At 50.1% G+C, this 18555-nt stretch overlaps 1 protein-coding gene and 3 non-coding genes across 5 annotated transcripts; all 4 read right to left on the bottom strand.

The window, feature by feature from the left end:
* Positions 1 to 865: 865 nt before the first annotated feature.
* On the bottom strand, positions 866 to 14157 carry OR1F1 (olfactory receptor, family 1, subfamily F, member 1). Of its 2 annotated transcripts, XM_077983667.1 has the most exons (6): positions 13920 to 14157; positions 12602 to 12651; positions 10710 to 10809; positions 10058 to 10145; positions 6641 to 6759; positions 866 to 1816 (listed from the first exon to the last, which is right to left on the bottom strand). In XM_077983667.1, the coding sequence occupies exons 5-6, from the start codon at positions 6650 to 6652 to the stop codon at positions 866 to 868; spliced, it is 963 nt and encodes a 320-aa protein (XP_077839793.1). In that variant the 5' UTR covers positions 6653 to 6759; positions 10058 to 10145; positions 10710 to 10809; positions 12602 to 12651; positions 13920 to 14157. The 2 variants fall into 2 exon arrangements, with proteins under 2 accessions (XP_077839793.1, NP_001180842.1); NM_001193913.1 differs by lacking the exons at positions 6641 to 6759; positions 10058 to 10145; positions 10710 to 10809; positions 12602 to 12651; positions 13920 to 14157 and having other exon boundaries at positions 866 to 1804.
* On the bottom strand, positions 6388 to 6460 carry TRNAR-CCU (transfer RNA arginine (anticodon CCU)). Its single transcript has one exon. It is a non-coding gene; the product is annotated as a tRNA-Arg (tRNA).
* On the bottom strand, positions 10476 to 10548 carry TRNAK-CUU (transfer RNA lysine (anticodon CUU)). The gene has a single exon. It is a non-coding gene; the product is annotated as a tRNA-Lys (tRNA).
* TRNAP-AGG (transfer RNA proline (anticodon AGG)) lies at positions 12695 to 12766 on the bottom strand. Its single transcript has one exon. It is a non-coding gene; the product is annotated as a tRNA-Pro (tRNA).
* Positions 14158 to 18555: the final 4398 nt, after the last annotated feature.

The following is an 18555-nucleotide window of genomic DNA, read 5'->3' as shown; positions in this document are numbered from 1 at the left end:
AGAATTCAGCGATATCTCCCCTACTTGCACGTCCGTTTATAGGCTCTTTGCAAGAAGAAAAATATGGCGTTATTCTGCCCAATTCTGCAGACAGACCTTATGGTTCCCTAAAATCACTGTTACTCTGTTCTTTTTCAAGGTGCACTGATTTCATATTGTTCAAACACACATGTTTTACAATCCATTTGTACAGTTAGATACAATTATCACAGTGGTCCTGAGGTGAGGTACATCCTCAGCTTACAAAGATAACATGATTAAGAGATTAAAGTAAAGACAGGCATAAGAAATTATAAAAGTATTAATTTTGGGAACTGATAAATGTCCATGAAATCTTCACATTTTATGTTCAGAGATTGCAGTAAAGACAGGCATAAGAAAATATAAAAGTATTAATTTTGGGAACTGATATATGTCCATATTAAAATGAAATCTTCACAATTTATGTTCCTCTGCCGTGGCTCCAACCAGTCCATCCGTTCAGGGTCCCTGACTTCCCACAACAGTACTCCAGGCTGGTGACAGAGCGAGACTCCATCTCAAAAAAAAAAAAAAAAAATTAGCTAGGCATATGACACACACCTGTGGTCCCAGCTGCTCAGGTGGCTGAGGCAGGAGGATCACTTGAGTCTGGGAGATGGAGGGTGCAGTGAGCTGAGATTGCGGCACTGCACTTCAGCCTGAGTGACAGAGCATGACCCTGTCTCAAAAAAATTATAATTAATAGTTTAACTTAGTGTAAGTAATATGATCTCCCCCTATGTGCCACTAGCAAGAACATCATTTAATGCAACAACTACTGCATTAAACTCAATTGGTGAAAAATAAATTTCCTTGGGAATGAGATTCAGTCTTGATTATTTCATCAGACAGAAAACACCACCCTGCCAACTACTTTTTTCAAAGCCCCTTTCAAGGACCTGTTCCTCAGGCTGTAGATAAAAGGGTTTAGCATGGGGGTCACCACTGTATACAACACGGTAGCTATAGTGTCTTTCTCAGCTGAGTGGGAGGACAAAGGATTAAAATACACAGCAATGATGGTGCCATAGAAGAGGAAAACCACAGCCAGGTGAGAGCCACAGGTGGAGAAGGCTTTCCACTTTCCCTTTGTGGATGGGACCCTCAGGACAGTGCAGGCGATGTGCATATAGGAAGCCAGGATGCAAAGAAATGGGGTGATCATGACCAGGGCACCCTCACTAAGGATTATGACCTCATTGAGGTGTGTGTTCGAGCAGGAGAGTTTCAGGAGGGGAGTCACATCGCAGAAGAAGTGAGGGATGGCATTGTTTGCACAGAATGAGAGTCGAGCCATCAGCAGGGTGTGCAGAAGGACATTCAGGTTGGCAGCCACCCACGATCCAGCAACCATCAGGGCACAGAGCTGATGGGTCATCTTTGCTGTGTAATGTAAGGGGTAGCACACAGCGACAAAGCGGTCATAGGCCATCACAGCCAGGAGGAAATTGTCCATGTCCACAAACATGAAAACGAAATACATCTGCGTGAGACAGCCAGAGAAGGAGATGGTCTGAGTCCCGAGTATGTGATTGGCCAGCATCTTGGGGATGGTGGTGGAGGAGAAGCAGACGTCCACAAAGGACAGGTTGCTGAGGAAGAAGTACATAGGAGTGTGCAGGCAGGAGTCTGTGCTGACAGCCAGGATGATGAGCAGGTTCCCCAGGATGGTGGCCAGGTACATACTCAGGAAAAGCACAAAGAGGAGATGCTGCTGCTGGGGCTGCCTGGAGAGTCCCAGGAGGAGGAACTCGGAGACGCTCGACTGGTTTGTCCCGCTCATGGGCCTGGGATCCTGGACACAGAGGTAGACAAAGAAGATGAAATGCAGCACCTTGGAAAATGCTGGTTAAGATGGGGCACAGGAATGGCAGTAGAATTTTGCTTGCAGGATGTAAATGATAATATTGTCAACCCTGCTGGGACTGCTACTGCTAAGTTCAGGGCTCAGGTTTACAGAAGGCTGAGCCAGACCTTCTTGGCTATATCCACTGAGCTCCCTGAGTCCAATTTGTAAAATTAAAATGGAACAACCCAGAGGTCTGGGCAGAAATTCAGTCAGTTTGTGTTCCCCACAGTTCAGGATGTCAAACCGACTAGACAGAGACTGGTCCTGACTGGGTGATTGAAAGGAACTGCTGCTGAGCTCAGGACTGTTCTTCTGGCTCTGCATAATGGAAAGGAAGGAGTGTCCCTCCGAGGCTTTACGTCCTGACAAGTAGTTATCAGTGAAGTCCCACTGATCTTTTTTTTTTTTTTTTTTTTTTTGCTTTTTTTAGACAAAGTCTCACTCTGTCACCAAGCTAGAGTGCAGTGGCGAGATCTGGGCTCACTGCAACCTACAACTCCCTAGTTCAAGTGATTCTCCTGCCTCAGCCTCCCAAGTAGCTGGGATTACAGGCACGTGCAACCACGCCCAGTTAATTTTTTGTATTTTTAGTAGAGATGGGGTTTCACCATGTTGACCATGATGGTCTCTATCTCTTCACCTCGTGATCCGCCCGCCTCGGCCTCCCAAAGTGCTGGGATTACAGGCGTGAGACACTGCGCCTGGCCACTGATCTGATTCTTACCCAGAAAGAGCAGCAGTCGTTACTGTCTCCCAAAGTCCTGGGTTGGCTTCCCTTTTTCAGACCTGGCCAGAGGTTATTGGTCTGAGGGAGAGTGACTCGTCACTGGAGCTTTGAGGATGAGTATCTCATGAATCAGGAGCTGGGCTGCACAGACTCAGCCCTTGACGCAGGAAGGATGTTTGGAAGAATCACAGGGCAAGCTCTTTACAGGAGCCTCCATGGCCATTAGGGCCATATTCCCTGAGAGCCTCATTAAGAAAAGCAGAGAGTAATTGCCCCTTCCCCTTCTTGGCTCTTTTGTGTTCAACACTGATGATAAAGCTTTGCCATACGTAATTCCTACCTCAGCACTTGGCAACACTGAAAATGATGCAACCTAAGAGGTAATCATTGGCAAAAACACTTCTGCTAGAGGAAACTCACAGCCCTGTATTATATCCCCCACCCAGCTGGGATGGTGTTCTTGTTGGGAGATACCTGTGAAGCTGTACTGTTAAGAACATAACATTTGGATTTTCACAGACCAGCACTCAATTTCCAGATCCACCATTACCAGTTGCATAGCCTTGGGAAAGCTAGTAACCTCCACTGAACCACCAGCTCCCATCATCTATAGAGTGGAGAAATAATATTCACCTTGTAGGGCTGTAATAACTAAATTAGGCAATTTATGTTAAATATCTCATGACTCGGCCAGGCGCGGTGGCTCACGCCTATAATCCCAGCACTTTGGGAGGCTGAGGCGGGCAGATCATGAGGTCAGGAGATCGAGACCATCCTGGCTAACACGGTGAAACCCCATCTCTACTAAAAATACAAAAACAAATTAGCTGGGCATGGTGGCAGGCACCTGTAGTCCCAGCTACTACTCGGGAGATTGAGGCAGGAGAATGGCGTGAACCCGGGAGGCGACAGAGCTTGCAGTGAGTGGAGATCACACCACTGCACTCCAGCCTGAGAGACAGATCGAGACTCTGTCTCAAAAAAAAAAAAAAAGAAAACCAACTCAAATCATCAGCGTAGGGAGAAATGACAGGTTAATATCATTACAAAATCCAAAGCGTCTTCTTGCAAAGCCTGTGTGTTTCGCGCAAGACCAAATTCAGGGATCTGAATAATAACATCAGGACCCTGTATTTCTCTATCTCACTACTGTTTTGGCTTCTGCTCAGCTTCATTCTGCAGATTACCTCTCCTCTTGAGGTAGCAAGATGTCCACCAGTAGCTCCAAATTCACATCCTTCCAGACTAGCAGCCACAGGGCACATGAAACTTCTCTCTACCAATGTTTATTTATTAATAACATTGTACTGATGCAGGACAAACGAGCGCCAAAGTGAGGCCTAGTCTGCAAGGGTTCTTGGTTTTGCCCAGGAAAGAATTCAAGGGCGAGCCAGTGGTAGAAGAAAACAACTGTACTAAAGCAGCAGGCGGTGTTACAGCTCCCTGACTGCTCCTGCAGAGGAGGGCTCCACCATAAGTATACTGAGAGTAGCAGCTCTGGGCAGTTTTGCAGCCATATTTATACCCATTTTTAAGTACATGTAGAATAAGGGGCAGTTTATGCAGAACTTTCTAGGGAAGGGGTAGTAATGTTTGGGTCATTGAGTTATTGCATGGAAAGGGGTGGTGACACCTGGGTGTTGCCATGGCAATGGTAAGCTGACATGGCACACTGGTGGGTATATCTTATGGAAAGCTGCTTCCACCCCATCTATTTTAGCTAGTCCTCAATTTGGTCCAGTGTCCAAGCCCTGCCTCCAACCTCAACTCCAGGTACAGCTGTGATCATCCCTTCATGGGTCATGTGTCCAAACCAGAACCAACCATTCTGCATGGGAGAACGGAGAACATCATTCTGGATCATGAACTCAATCCATTCCATGTGGGAATCCAGTGATGGACATTATCACCAGGACTAGATGGAGGAGGATAGGAGTTCCCCTCTTCCTCCACATATTTGGCAATCATTAAACAAGCAAACAAAAATGACAAGTGTTGGCAAGGATGTAGAGAAACTAGAGCTCTACATTGCTGATGAGAATGTAAAATGATGCAGCTGCTGGGGAAAACAGTTGGGTGGTTCCCCCAGGAGCTAAACACAGAATTATCATACAATCCAGCAATTTCATTCCTAGGTTTGTACTCAAAAGAATTGATAACAGGCCGGCTGGTGGCTCACGCCTATAATCCCAGGACTTTGGGAGGTCGAGGCGGGTGATCACAAGGTCAGGAGATTGAGACCATCCCAGCTCACACAGTGAAACCCGTCTCTACTACAAATACAAAACAATTAGCCGGGCGTGGTGGCAGACACCTGTAATCCCAGCTACTCAGGAGATGAGGCAGAATGGTGTGAACCTGGGAGGTGGAGCCTGCAGTGAGCGGAGATTGCGCCACTGTACTCCAGCCTGGGCGACAGAGCAAGACTCCGTCTCAAAAAAAAGGAATGAAGCACTGACACACACTACAATGTAGATGAACCCTGAGACACTATGCTAAGTGAAAGAAGCCACATACAAAAGAACAAATAATGTATTATTCTACTTATGTGAAATGTCTAGAGTAGGCAAATCTATAGAGACAGGAAGTAGATTAAAGGTTATTAACAGCTGGGTAAGGGATGTGGGGAGTTATTGCTTAATGGTTACAGAATTCGTTTGAAATGAAAAGGTTTTGGAAAGAATAATGGTGATTATTGCATACATTGTGAATGTAATTAATGCCATTGGTCAGGCATGGTGGGTCACACCTGTCATGCTTGTGAAGCAGGATAGGTAGTCAAGAAAGTGACCATGTTCTTGGGACACAGCTGCTGTGGTGACCACACAGTCAACACAGTAAGCCTCAGCATTCACCTTGTAATTGAGGTCATTCGAGCAAACTAGCTTCAGTAGGGACTTTCCCTTCTGCAGAGCATGTGCATTTTGATCTTACCTGTCCTCAAATTGACCTTTTCCTGGTTCTTTTTTGGTTTGTTTTGTTTTTGAGACAAAGCCTTGCTCTGTTACCCAGGCTGGAGTGCAGTGGTGCGATCTCAGCTCACTGCAACTTCTTTTTTTTTTTTTTTTTTTTTTTTGAGGCGGAGTCTCGCTCTGTCGCCCAGGCTGGAGTGCAGTGGCAGGATCTCGGCTCACTGCAAGCTCCGCCTCCCGGGTTCCCGCCATTCTCCTGCCTCAGCCTCCCGAGTAGCTGGGACTACAGGCGCCGCCACCACGCCCGGCTAATTTTTTTGTATTTTTAGTGGAGACGGGGTTTCATTGTGTTAGCCAGGATGGTCTCGATCTCCTGACCTCGTGATCCGCCCGTCTCGGCCTCCCAAAGTGCTGGGATTACAGGCTTGAGCCACCGCGCCCGGCCAACTGCAACTTCTATCTCCCGGGTTCAAGTGATTCTCCTGCCTCAGTCTCCCGAGTAGCTGGAATTACAGGCATGCACCACCATGCCCGGCTAATTTTTGTATTTTTAGCAGAGACAGGGTTTCACCATATTGGCTAGGCTGGTCTCGAATTCCTGAACTCAAGTGATCCACCCATCTTGGCCTCCAAAAGTGGGATTACAGGCATGCACCACCATGCCCTACCTTTTTCCTCATCCTAGAGAGAGAGAGAGAGATTGAGAGATTCTGTGTCTTTGAGTTTAATGCCCTGGTTTTCTTCCAAATTCATGCCTTTTCTTATTCTTGTAAGTTTTTCTACCTGTGTGTCTCTATGCTTTGTCCTTTATAAAATGTCATTGGACAACCAAAAGTTATGGTTGTCTTATCCCAGGTCACCAAAGGTTGGTGTTGTCTTACCCCAGGTGGGACTCGAACCCACAATCCCTGGCTTAGGAGGCCAGTGCCTTATCCATTAGGCCACTGGGGCAGCTGTCAAACAGCCTACTGAGAATATTAAAAGACAGAATAACTCGTCACAGGTGGCTAGAAAACTACCCTAGAATTGGTTTGGGCATTTATTCAAGAAAGTATTCCAGCTTGAGCAGCATAGCGAGATCCCCGTCTCCACAAAAAAATTTTAAAATTAGCCAGGTGTGGTTGCGCTCACCTGTGGTCCCATCTACTGGGGAGGCTGAGGCTGGAGGATCGCTTGAGCTTAGGAAGTGGAGGCTGCAAGGACCCGAGATGGCATCACTACACTCCAGCCTGGGCCACGGGAGTGAGATCCTGTCTCAAAAAAAAAGTCTTAGCTGAGTTCTTCCAACGCAGCAGCCTCCATTCGGGTCGCAGAGAATGAGAGAAAACGCCCAGTCCCCGCAGAGCTCTGCAGTCTGCGTCCTCGAGCCCCCGACGCTGTCCTCTCCCGCGTGGTTTCCGCTCCTTTAGCCCGCATGGGCTTGGGGGAGTCCGACTCGTCTGATCCTCCAGAAGGGAGTCCCAGGCGCCCGAAGGAACTAAATTTTCCTTCGGAGTCAGAGAGAAACGGAGGGTCTCGGGCTGGGTGGGTCGGTGGAGCACTGAGCCTTGACGCGAGGCGCTTGACCGCCCTACTGTGTTTTTTTTTTTTTTTTTGAGACGGAGTCTCGCTCTGTCGCCCAGGCTGGAGTGCAGTGGCCGGATCTCAGCTCACTGCAAGCTCCGCCTCTCGGGTTCACGCCATTCTCCGGCCTCAGCCTCCCGAGTAGCTGGGACTACAGGCGCCCGCCACCTCGCCCGGCTAGTTTTTTTTTGTATTTTTAGTAGAGACGGGGTTTCACCGTGTTAGCCAGGATGGTCTCGATCTCCTGACCTCGTGATCCACCCGTCTCGGCCTCCCAAAGTGCTGGGATTACAGGCTTGAGACACCGCGCCCGGCCTGTTTTTTTGGTTTTTGTTTTTGAGACGGAATCTCGCTCTGTCGCGCAGGTTGGAGTGCAGTGGCGCGATCTCGGCTCACTACAAGCTCCGCCTCCTGGGTTCACGCCATTCTCCTGCCTCAGTCTCCCTAGCCTCCTGGGTTCACGCCATTCTCCTGCCTCAGCCTCCCTAGCAGCTGGGACTACAGGCGCCCGCCACCGCGCCCGGCTAATTTTTTTTTTTTTTTTTTTTTTTTCAGTAGATAGGAGGTTTCACTGTGTGAGCTGGGATGGTCTCGATTTCCTGACCTCGTGATCCGCCCGCCTCGGCCTCCCAAAGTACTGCTGTTTAATAAAAGTCAGGTCCGCCTGGGGCCTAGCGCGTGACAAAAGATCCTGCAGGGGCTGGTCGCCGTGGCTCGCGCCAGTAATCTCAGCACTTTGGGAGGCCAAAGCGGGTGGCTCACTCGAGGTCAGGAGTTCGAGGCCAGCCTGACCAACATGGTGAAACCCCGTCTCTACTAAAAATACAAAAATTAGCCGGGTGTGGTGGCTCCCCCAACTACTCGGAAGGCTGAGGCAGGAAAATCGCATGAACCTGGGAGGCGGAGGCTGCAGTGAGCCGAGATCGCTCCACTGCATTCCAGCCTAGACGACAGAGGAAGACCCCATCTCAAAAAATATTTTAAAAAATTTTTAAAACATTTTTTTAATCCCGCAGGGCACAGTAACGCAGAGGAAGATTTCAGACGGCGCGGGACAGACACCTCACCGGACCTCCAGAAGCTCAACTGCAAGCCCAAGTCAGCGCCCTCTTAGCAGACCCCCGCGCACCCCAGGTCCGAGCGCCACGACTTAGAGCGGGGCCAACGTCCGGGACATGGAGGCGGCCCGGGAGAGTCTACCCAGGACCTCGCTTTTCCAGGCTCCGCGCAAGAGGGGGAGCAAAGCGCCAGACAAAGCCCTCCCCTTGAGGCTGCTCAAAACCGACGCCCCCAGGATCGTGGACACGGCCCATGGAATCCACTGTGACTGTCATTTACCCAGTGGTAAAAATTCAGCAGAATTGGAGCTGTTCAAGATATTCATCCCACCAAGGGAGCTTCCGGGACCTCAGAGACTCATGAAACAAGACGGTCTAATATACAATCCATATTCTAAATTCCCCTAGTAACTTCATATTTTATAAATTGAAGGAAAAAAAAATCCAGGACCGAGGGGTTGAGTCTCACCGGAGTAAACCCTGGACTTGAGCCCTTGAAAGTGCATGGCTGTTGGCCGGGGCGGTGGCTCATGTCTGTCATCCCAGCACTTTGGGAGGCCGAGGCGGGAGGATCACAAAGTCAGGAGTTCGAGACTAGCCTGGCCAACATACTGAAACCTCGTGTCTACTAAAAATACAAACATTAGCCGGGTGTGGAGGCGGGCGCCTGTAATCCCAGCTACTCGGGAGACTGAGGCGGGAGAATCGCTTGAACCCGGGAGGCGGAGGTTGCAGTGAGCCGAGATTGCGCCATTGCACTCCAGCCTACGGGACAAGAGTGAGACTTTGTTCAAATAAAAAAAAAAAAAAAAAAAAAAAAGAAAGAAAGTGCATGGCATTGGAAAGCCGAAGTCTCCTACCGACTCTACTCCCCTGACGCCCTGAGCTGGACCTAGTGCCCTGCCCCAGGATCCCTGCGGACCCCCCAAGGTTCCAATTAAAAATTAAAATATGGCCGGGCGCGGTGGCTCAAGCCTGTAATCCCAGCACTTTGGGAGGCCGAGACGGGCGGATCACGAGGTCAGGAGATCGAGACCATCCTGGCTAACATGGTGAAACCCCGTCTCTACTAAAAAATACAAAAAAAAATAGCCGGGAGAGGTGGCGGGCGCCTGTAGTCCCAGCTACTCGGGAGGCTGAGGCAGGAGAATGGCGTAAACCCGGGAGGCGGAGCTTGCAGTGAGCTGAGATCCGGCCACTGCACTCCAGCCCGGGCGACAGAGCGAGACTCCGTCTCAAAAAATAAATAAATAAATAAATAAATAATTAAAAATGCCGGGCGAGGTGGCTCACGCCTGTAATCGCTCCAGCCTGGGCAACATAGGGAGACCCTCTCCCCACCTCCCAGCCCCCTAGCCCAGGTCTCGATAAAATAAAAAACAAAGTTAAAAGACCTCAGGACCCAGTTTGAGCCTTTTCAACATTTCTTTTTATTCCCTCCTAGGGTGTCGGGTTTCCCTTGGAAATCAGAGTTGTCAGCGGTTCTCAAATCTCTACAAAAAAGAAATGTTTTGTGAAAAAGTAAGGGCTCAAAAGGCCAGGCGCGGTGACCCAGGCCTGTAATCCCAGAACTTTGGGAGGCCGAGGCACGCGGATCACGAGGTCAGGAGATGGAGACCATCCTGGCTAACACAGTGAAACCCCGTCTCTACTAAAAATACAAAAAATTATCCGGGCGTGGTGGCGGGCGCCTGTAGTCCCAGCTACTTGGGAGGCTGAGGCAGGAGAATGGCGTTAACCCGGGAGGCAGAGATTGCATTGAGTCCAGATAGCGCCACTGCACTCCAGCCTGGGCGACCGAGCGAGACTCGACAGAGTCTCAAAAAATAAGCAGAAGGGCTCCTCTGGGATTTGAACCCGGGACCTCTCGCACCCAAAAGGAGAATCATGCCCGTAGACCAACGAGCCACGGTAGTAAAAAACTTACTTTTCTTTGGGGCAGTTGTGGAGTACTTGGAGCAATACAGCTGAAGCCGGCGAAAGCAAAGTGAGAGAAGACTGGGATTGCAGGCTTGCTGGAAAGGGGTAAATTCAACAGCGGGTGGGCCAGCGCCCGGGCACCTCCCCGCACCGCACAAAGTGGGGAGAGGCCCCTGCGCCCCTCATACCCATTCTGTGGCCCCTCCGTTCTCACCCGCCCCCGCCCCTCTGCCCCCGGCAGGCAACCAGCCAGTCCCGGTGCTGCCTTTGGTCACTTCACGGACAATCCTCGCTGCTGCGAGCGCGCGGGGACCAAAATTCAATGATTGAGGGGATACCATCACAGAGCGCGATGTGGCACCTAGCAGTGTTCATTAAACGCTGGCTGTTTCCAGAACTCCAAGGTAGCAAGGAAGAAAACAAGTCGCCCAACGTGGGGCTCGAACCCACGACCCTGAGATTAAGAGTCTCATGCTCTACCGACTGAGCTAGCCGGGCTCCCTTACCGACGCTTTATGTCTAGTCATTGGCGGGGTGGCATGAGAATAGTAGAAACTAAGTGACATAATGAATCAGACCCAGAAACCAGGGCGACTGGGGGTCCCCCACAACAGTTTCAGTTCCGCACCGATGCACCCGCTGAGTAAGACTTCGCTCACCACTCTGCCATCTCCCATAAATGCGGATGACCCGCCAGAGGCTCCTTCCCCACCGCTCCGGCATAAATCTGTATTCTCTGCCGTCCGCTGAAATGTCCTCCTTTCAGAAAGAGAAAAAACATACCCACACTGCACGCACCTAAAAGAGTCAACGACAGCCTCTTTTTTGAGGCCACTCGAATTACAGGAACAGGAGAGTTCTGCTGTGTGTAGGGCAGATGAACCCATCCTCAGAGATGCAGACAAAATGCCTGAAGCTCACTTGGAGCTCGCAGAAGCCCCCGCAGGTGCCGCTCCGCACTGTAACCTACTGTGACGTGCATCTAGCTGTTCCATTTCCATTACTGTGTGCTTTTATATCTAGAACTATTTGGTTCTTTTTTCAAACTAGAAGGTTGAAAGGAGAGCATTTTACATAGGTCCTGTTTTTTTTTTTTTTTTTTTGAGACGGAGTCTTGCTCTGTCACCCAGGCTGGAGTGCAGTGGCCGGATCTCAGCTCACTGCAAGCTCCGCCTCCCGGGTTCACGCCATTCTCCTGCCTCAGCCTCCCGAGTAGCTGGGACTACAGGCGCCCGCCACCTCGCCCGGCTAGTTTTTTTGTATTTTTTTAGTAGAGACGGGGTTTCACCGGGTTAGCCAGGATGGTCTCGATCTCCTGACCTCGTGATCCGCCCGTCTCGGCCTCCCAAAGTGCTGGGATTACAGGCTTGAGCCACCGCGCCCGGCCTTACATAGGTCCTGTTGTCAAAGATTATTTTATTTATTGCCTTTCATAAGGATAATTGTATTACAATCTTCCTAATACTCTGCATCTAAAATGTTTGCAATTTTGCTTCTGTTGTCTACTGTTGATGACTTGTTGTTCATGATACCTTGTTTTGCTTGCTTGTTTTGTTTTGTTTTGTTTTTTGTTTTTTTGTTTTGTTTTGTTTTGTTTTTTTAGATGGAGTCTCACCTTCTCACCCAGCAGGCTGGAGTACACTGCCGCCATTTTGGCTCACTGCAACCTCTGTCTCCCGGGTTCAAGCGATTCTCCTGCCTCAACCTCCCTAGTAGCTGGGGTTACAGGCGCCTGCCACCATGCCCGACTAATTTTTGTATTTTTAGTAGAGACAGGGTTTTATCGTGTTGGCCAGGATGGTCTCAAACTCCTGACATCAGGTGATTCACCCGCCTCAGCCTTCCAAAGTGCCGGGATTTCAGGCATGGGCCACCGCACCCGGCCTCCTTGTGCTGGGTCCATTTTCCTTGTAAATTTCTTTGATTCTTGGTTGAGAGTATGTTCTCAAACCCAGAGTCCCAAACAAAAATGAAGTCCCTGCCAATAGAATCTGTCCTCAGAGTAGATCAGAGGAGGCCCCAGTCCTGGTGGGTGCTGGGACTCAGGACCAGGTACCCGGGCTCCAGGGTTCAGTCCGTACTCCTTCCAAAACTAGGACAGGGGAGCAGAGCAGCCCCAGGAGGCTACACGCAGGTGAGGAGTGATGGGATGTCGGGAGGGAGAGGTCTCTGGACCCCAGATACAAACGCCCATATCCCATCTCCTCTGCTCAAGTGTCCGGCTCCCTCTCTCCTTAAGACTGTGACTGCTAGAGCCAGGGATAGTGGGTGGGAGTCCCAGACTGGACCTTTTAAGGCGTCTGACTGTGAAGATTCGGCTCTTATTGTATATAGGGACTTGTCTCTTCTTCGGTGCCTTGAGTTTGCACTGACAGAAGTAACAAACAAAACAAAACAAAACAAAAAACCACCAAAAACCAAACAAAGGACCAAAAATAGCTTGTCAAAAGGGTTCTGGCAACACTGGTGACAGAACTCTAGATGAATTTTAAGAAGAGGTAGTAAGATAGTAGGCGGCGTCAACATAGCTTGAGACCTTTGTACAAATTACCTTTGAAGGGCGTCCATGTCTAGCGCTGAGGTCTGTAGGCCGAGCCGAATCTAAAAAAGAGCAGGAAACGACTTTTCCCCTGGACCAAAAGCCGGGCTCGTCCGGGATTTGAACCCGGGACCTCTCGCACCCTAAGCGAGAATCATACCCCTAGACCAACGAGCCGCGCAGCTTATAGCCTAAGGTTATCTTTGTGGGCGTCCTAGCATCCTGGGGGCGGCAGGGGCGGACCCAGCAGGACCCCAGTGAGTAGACTCTTATTTCAGACCCGCCTGGAAGGGGCAATTTCAAGGGCAGATGGACGTGGCGGGAGCCCAGAGCCCCGGCCCCTCCTCCGCACCGGACAAAACGGGGAGCAGCCCTGGCTCTCCGACAATCCGAGAGCTCCCTGCGTCCTCGCCCGCCGCCGCCACTCGGCCCTGGGCTGGGGATTCCGCGTCTGAGCGCAGAGCAGTGAAGAGCTCCAGCTTCCGCAGGACATGGGAACCTTCCAATAGCAGGCAGCGGCTGCGCTGAGGGTCTGCGAGCCGCGATCACTGGATGCCCGCCTTGGAAACGCTGCAGTCCCTCAGCGTGGCACCAATGGGTGTTCAATAAAGGCCTGCCGAGTGCACGAGGCACCAGCCACCAGGCCCCCTACCTCGCCGCACCCCTCGCTTCTCCGGCTGCGGTCCCCCCTTCTCCCCAAGGAAGCTAAAACCCAGAAAGCCAACTTCTCACGTGGGCCTCCAACCCTGAGGGCTGACGCTGAGAGTCTCTTTGCTCCACCGACTAAACCAGCCCCGCAGCACCCGCCTGGCCTCAAGCTCCCAGGATGGCTGAGCCCTCGGAGAAGACGGCTTAGGCCACCATTCACACTGCGCACCACGGGCGATTCAGCGATCCGCCCCCTTACCCTTCACTGGGGGGAGCTGGCGAGACCTCCTGTTCCCAGGACGTGAGGAGGAGGAAGAATGAAGCCCGTGGGGCAGCAGGCGTCGGGCGTCGGTTCCGGGGCACCCTTTACTGGCACTCTGCCCTGCCCTGTATCCAGATTTCACCTGATTCTCGAGAATCCGGCAGATCTGGGCTAAAAGGGCTCCCCGTCCCCTCCAGATCCAAGCTGCGAATTTCCTGGCTCTCAGTGGGAAGGCCCCGGGGTCTGGGCGTGGAGACAGGGGCCGAGACCCCCACCCCGCCAGGGCCCACTGAAGTGCTGCCCGCGGATGCCCAGTCTTCCCCTCCTCCCTCCTCTCACTCACTTCCCTTCCTTCTCCCCTGCTTCCCGTGTTCTCCCCTTCTCCGAATAAACTGAAATTTTAAGCGGAGTAGGGCTCACCTGGGACTGGAGCCGCCATACTCTGGAATCCTAGAAAAAATTTATGCCCCTGGAGCGACCACTGAGCCCGACGCATTCTTCCTTATTCTAAAAAACCTCCTTATAAATAACCTCCTCCTGCTGCTCGGGGTCGTCTCCTTTAACAGCGGTTGCAGCAGTTGGCCGCCCTGGATCCCATTTCAGCAAGGCGAGCGATTCAGGCCCGTCCGTCCGCGTCCCGGGACCCCGGGAGGTCTCCAATGAGGCCCTGCCAACAGGAGCCTACCTCCGCCTTCCTAGTCTCACGTCCTTGCTGAAAATGCGAAAAGGGAGAAAAGAAAAGGAAAAAGGGGCTCGTCTGGGATTTGAACCGAGGACCTCTGGCACCCAAAGCGAGAATCATACCCCTAGACCAACGAGCCGCCGGCTTGTCACTTTTTGTTTTTGTTTTTTGGTGGGAGATACGTCTTTCCGCCCCTGACGCAGAGCAGGACTCTCTCCATCGGCCCGGTAGCTCAGTCTTCAGCGCGCGCACCTGCGAATCTGGACTTGTGGGTTCGCGGCCACCCTCAGATTTCCGAGGCAGGCTTTACTCCTGCTGGATAAACTAACAAGGTTACCCGCTGAGGTTACGAACTGGTGGTTTAAATGTGCTGATATGAAATACAGGTGCATTTGCCTATTACTAAGGTAAAAGGATTTCCAGGCAGAATAGTAATGTCAGAAATCACAAAGGAAATGTACAGATTTTACCCAAGTTTTTAAAACGGCAAATGACGATCCAAAGAAAATACAATCTAAATTACAAACTTAGGGCTTATTACTGGGTTACGCAGATTTCAAATCCTTTAAAATATATATAGGCTTTTTTTTGAGACGGAGTGTCGCTCTGTCGCCCAGGCTGGAGTGCGGTGGCGCGATCTCGGCTCACTGCAAGCTCCGCCTCCCGGGTTCACACTATTCCCCTGCCTCAGTCTCCCAAGTAGCTGGGACTACAGGTGCCTGCCACCGCGCCCGGCTAATTTTCGTATTTTTTTTTAATTAGAGACGGGGTTTCGCCGTGTCAGCCAGGATGGTCTCGATCTCCTGACCTCGTGATCCGCCCTCCTCGGTCTCCCAAAGTGCTAGGATTACAGGCGTGAGTCACCGCGCCCGGCCAATATATAGGCATATTTTTAAAAGACATTTAAGAAAAGAAAAGTAATGAAGATCTATGACAGAAATGGCTTCGTCTTCCCTACCTGGGACCACGGAGCATAAACGCTGCTTGCCGCAGCCTCTCTGGCAGACAAGTGTAGCCCTGGGCTGGCCCTAAGGACCATAGGTGGAAAACAACTGAGCCTTGAAGTGGGGAGACCGGAGAAAAAGAGATTGTCCTAGAGCTTGCATGGGAAGAGTTTCGGGACTCAGAAACTGGAAACACTGGATTTCCGTGACAAAGTTTCCCAAGCAGCAGTACATGGTGCAATGGGTGTGTCTGGAGGCTGGGGTGAGGCGTTAAAAAAGGCAGCCCGCTGCTTCAGTGACTTCCTTGAGACTCAAAGGAGGCCAGGGAGAACCCTGTCTACTCACCTGCAGGCATCTCTCCCCGGGTCCTACGGATTGCCTGCTCTGGAAGTCACAGAAAAGTGAAGGAGGCTGGGCGCGGTACCTCCTGCCTGTAGTCCCAGCACTTTGGGAGGCCAAGGCGGGTGGATCACTTGAATCCAGGAATTCGAAACCAGCCTGGCCAACATGCAAGACTGCTGTCTACTAAAAATACAAAAATCAGCCGGGTGTGGTGGCACGTGCCTGTAGTCCCAGCTACTCAGGAGGCTGAGGCACTAGAATCGCTTGAACCCAGGAGGTGGAGGTTAGAGTGAGCTGACACTGCGCCACTGCCCTTCAGTCTGACAGGGTGAGACCCTGTCTAAAAAAGTTTTTTTTTAATTTAAAAAATTCAGCCGGGCGCAGTGGCTCAAGCCTGTAATCCCAGCACTTTGGGAGGCCGAGACGGGCGGATCACGAGGTCAGGAGATCGAGACCATCCTGGCTAACCCGGTGAAACCCCGTCTCTACTAAAAAATACAAAAAACTAGCCGGGCGAAGTGGCGGGCGCCTGTAGTCCCAGCTACTCAGGAGGCTGAGGCAGGAGAATGGCGGGAACCCGGGAGGCGGAGCTTGCAGTGAGCTGAGATCCGGCCACAGCACTCCAGCCTGGGTGACAGAGTGAGACTCCGTCTCAAAAAAAAAAAAATAAAAATAAAAAATAAAAATAAAAATAAAGAGGGAAACTGAGAACAGATTCCAAGATTCCAACTGCTCATTCTTGTCAGTTACTGAACAGGGACTGGACTCTGCTGGTTTCCATGAGCTAACTCATGCTGTTTTCTTTCTCTCTTTCTGTCTTTCTTTCTTTCTTTCTTTCTTTCTTTCTTTCTTTCTTTCTTTCTTTTTTTTTTTTTGGTGGAGTTTCGCTCTTTTTGCCCAGGCTGGAGTGCAATGGTGTGATCTTGGCTCACCACAACCTCTGCCTCCTGGGTTCAAGCGATTCTCCTGCCTCCGCCTCCTGAGTAGCTGGGATTACCGGCATGTGCCATCATGCCTGGCTAATTTTTGTATTTTTAGTAGAGACAGGGTTTCCCCATGTTGGTCAGGCTGGTCTTGAACTCCCAACCTCAGGTTATTCTCCTGCCTCGGCCTCCCAAAGTGCTGGGATTACAGGTATGAGCCATTGCACCCGGCCTCATGCTGTTTTCGACAGATGCACAAGGAGAACACCATTATCTTCATGTCTGCGGATGACACAATTGGAGCCCTGGAAAGGTTAAGAAAGTAGTTCAAGTTCACACAGCCAGGAAATGCCCTGGAAAGTCTGGCTACAGAACCACATGAATAGCTGTCTTTGCACACCAACAGGTAATTCACAGAAAAAGGAAAGCAAACACACATACACCCACAGAGACATGCACAGATGGCCAATAAACATGGAAAACCACTCACCTCACTAGTAAAGTTTCTTTCCCCACTTTCTGAACTGCCCACAGCATCAGTTCCATTCTAGGCCTAGTTTATCTCATAGCCTTACCACAGAAGCCAGTGGGGAATAGCTATATGTCTGAATTCTCCAATTTTGGCATATGCTTTGACTCAGTATATTGATAATTGAGATATACTACACAAACCATAAAATTCACTAAAATGTGTAATTGAGTGGTTTTTATATATTCATGAGATTGTGCAACAGTCACCACTATCTAGTTCTAGAATGTTTTCATCATCCCAATTCAGTACCCATTAGCAGTCCTCCCTGTTCCTCCCTCCTCCCATCTTCTAGCAACCACTAGTATGCTTTCTGTCTCCACAAATTTGCCTGTCCTCTACATTTCATATAAATGGAATTATACGATAGTGGTCTTTCATGTCTGGCTTCTCTCGCTTAACATAATGTATTCAAGGTTCATCCTTGTTGCATATGTCAGTAATTCATTCCTAATTATGACTGAATAATATTTAATATTATTGAATAATACTATATTAGTTTGCTAGAGTCGCCATAACAGTACCATAGACTGAGTGGACAAAAATAACAGAAATTTATTTTCTCACTATTCTGGAGGCTGGACTCTGAGACTAGGTATGGGCAGGGTTGGTTGGTGCTGAGGCCTCCTTCCTTGGCTTGGGGACAGCTGTCTTCTCCCTGAGCCTTCATGCCATCTTCCCTCTGTGGATGCCTGTATTCAAGATCCAAATTATTATTATTATTATCATTATTATTATTTTGAGACAAGGTTTGTTACCCAGGCTGGAGGACAGTGGCATGAACATGGCTCGCTGCAAGCCTCCACCTCCAGGGCTCAAGAGATCCTCCTACTTCAGCCTCCTGAGTAGCTGGGACTACGGGTGATTGTCACCACACTTGACTCTTTTTTTTTTTTTTTTTTTTTTTTGAGATGGAGTTTTGCTCTGTTGCCTAGGCTGGAATGCAGTGGTACCATCTTGGCTCACTGCAACCTCCGCCTCTTGGGTTCAAGCAATTCTCCTGCCTCAGTCTCCTGAGTAGCTGGATTACAGGTGTTTGCCACTATGCCCGGCTGATTTCCATAGTTTTGTAGAGATGGGGTTTCACCATATTGACCAGGCTGCTCTCGAACTCCTGACCTCAGGTTATCTGCCTGCCTCGGCCTCCCAAAGTGCTGGGATTACAGTAGTGAGCCACCATGTCTGGTCGACGAATTTTTTTATTTTTATTTTTATTTTTTTGTAGGAACGAGGTCTCACTATGTTGCCCAGGCTGGTCTCAAACTCAAACCTGTAATCCCAGCACTTTGAGAGGCCGAGGTGGATGGATCACTTAAGGTCAGGAGTACAAGACCAGCCTGGCCATGGTGGTGAGACCCTGTCTCTACTAAAATTACAAAAATTAGCCGGGTATGGTGGCACACTCCTGTACTCTCACCTACTCGGGAGGCTGAGGCAGGAGAATTGCTTGAACCCAGGAGGCAGAGGTTGCGGTGAGCCGAGATTGTGCCACTGCACTCCAGCCTGGGCAACAAGAATGAAACTGTGTCTCAAAAAAAAAAAAAAAAAAAAAAAAAAAAAAAAAAAATCTATGAAGCCCAGTAATAAGCCCTTGATAAGCCCTTGATTTGTCATTCAGATTGTATTTTCTTTGGAT

This window comes from Macaca mulatta, chromosome 20 (genome assembly GCF_049350105.2).
Source record: "Macaca mulatta isolate MMU2019108-1 chromosome 20, T2T-MMU8v2.0, whole genome shotgun sequence".
Taxonomy (NCBI): Eukaryota; Metazoa; Chordata; class Mammalia; order Primates; family Cercopithecidae; genus Macaca; species Macaca mulatta.
The sequence above is the reverse complement of the archived record's forward strand: the minus strand, read 5'-3'. Positions and strand labels throughout refer to the sequence as shown.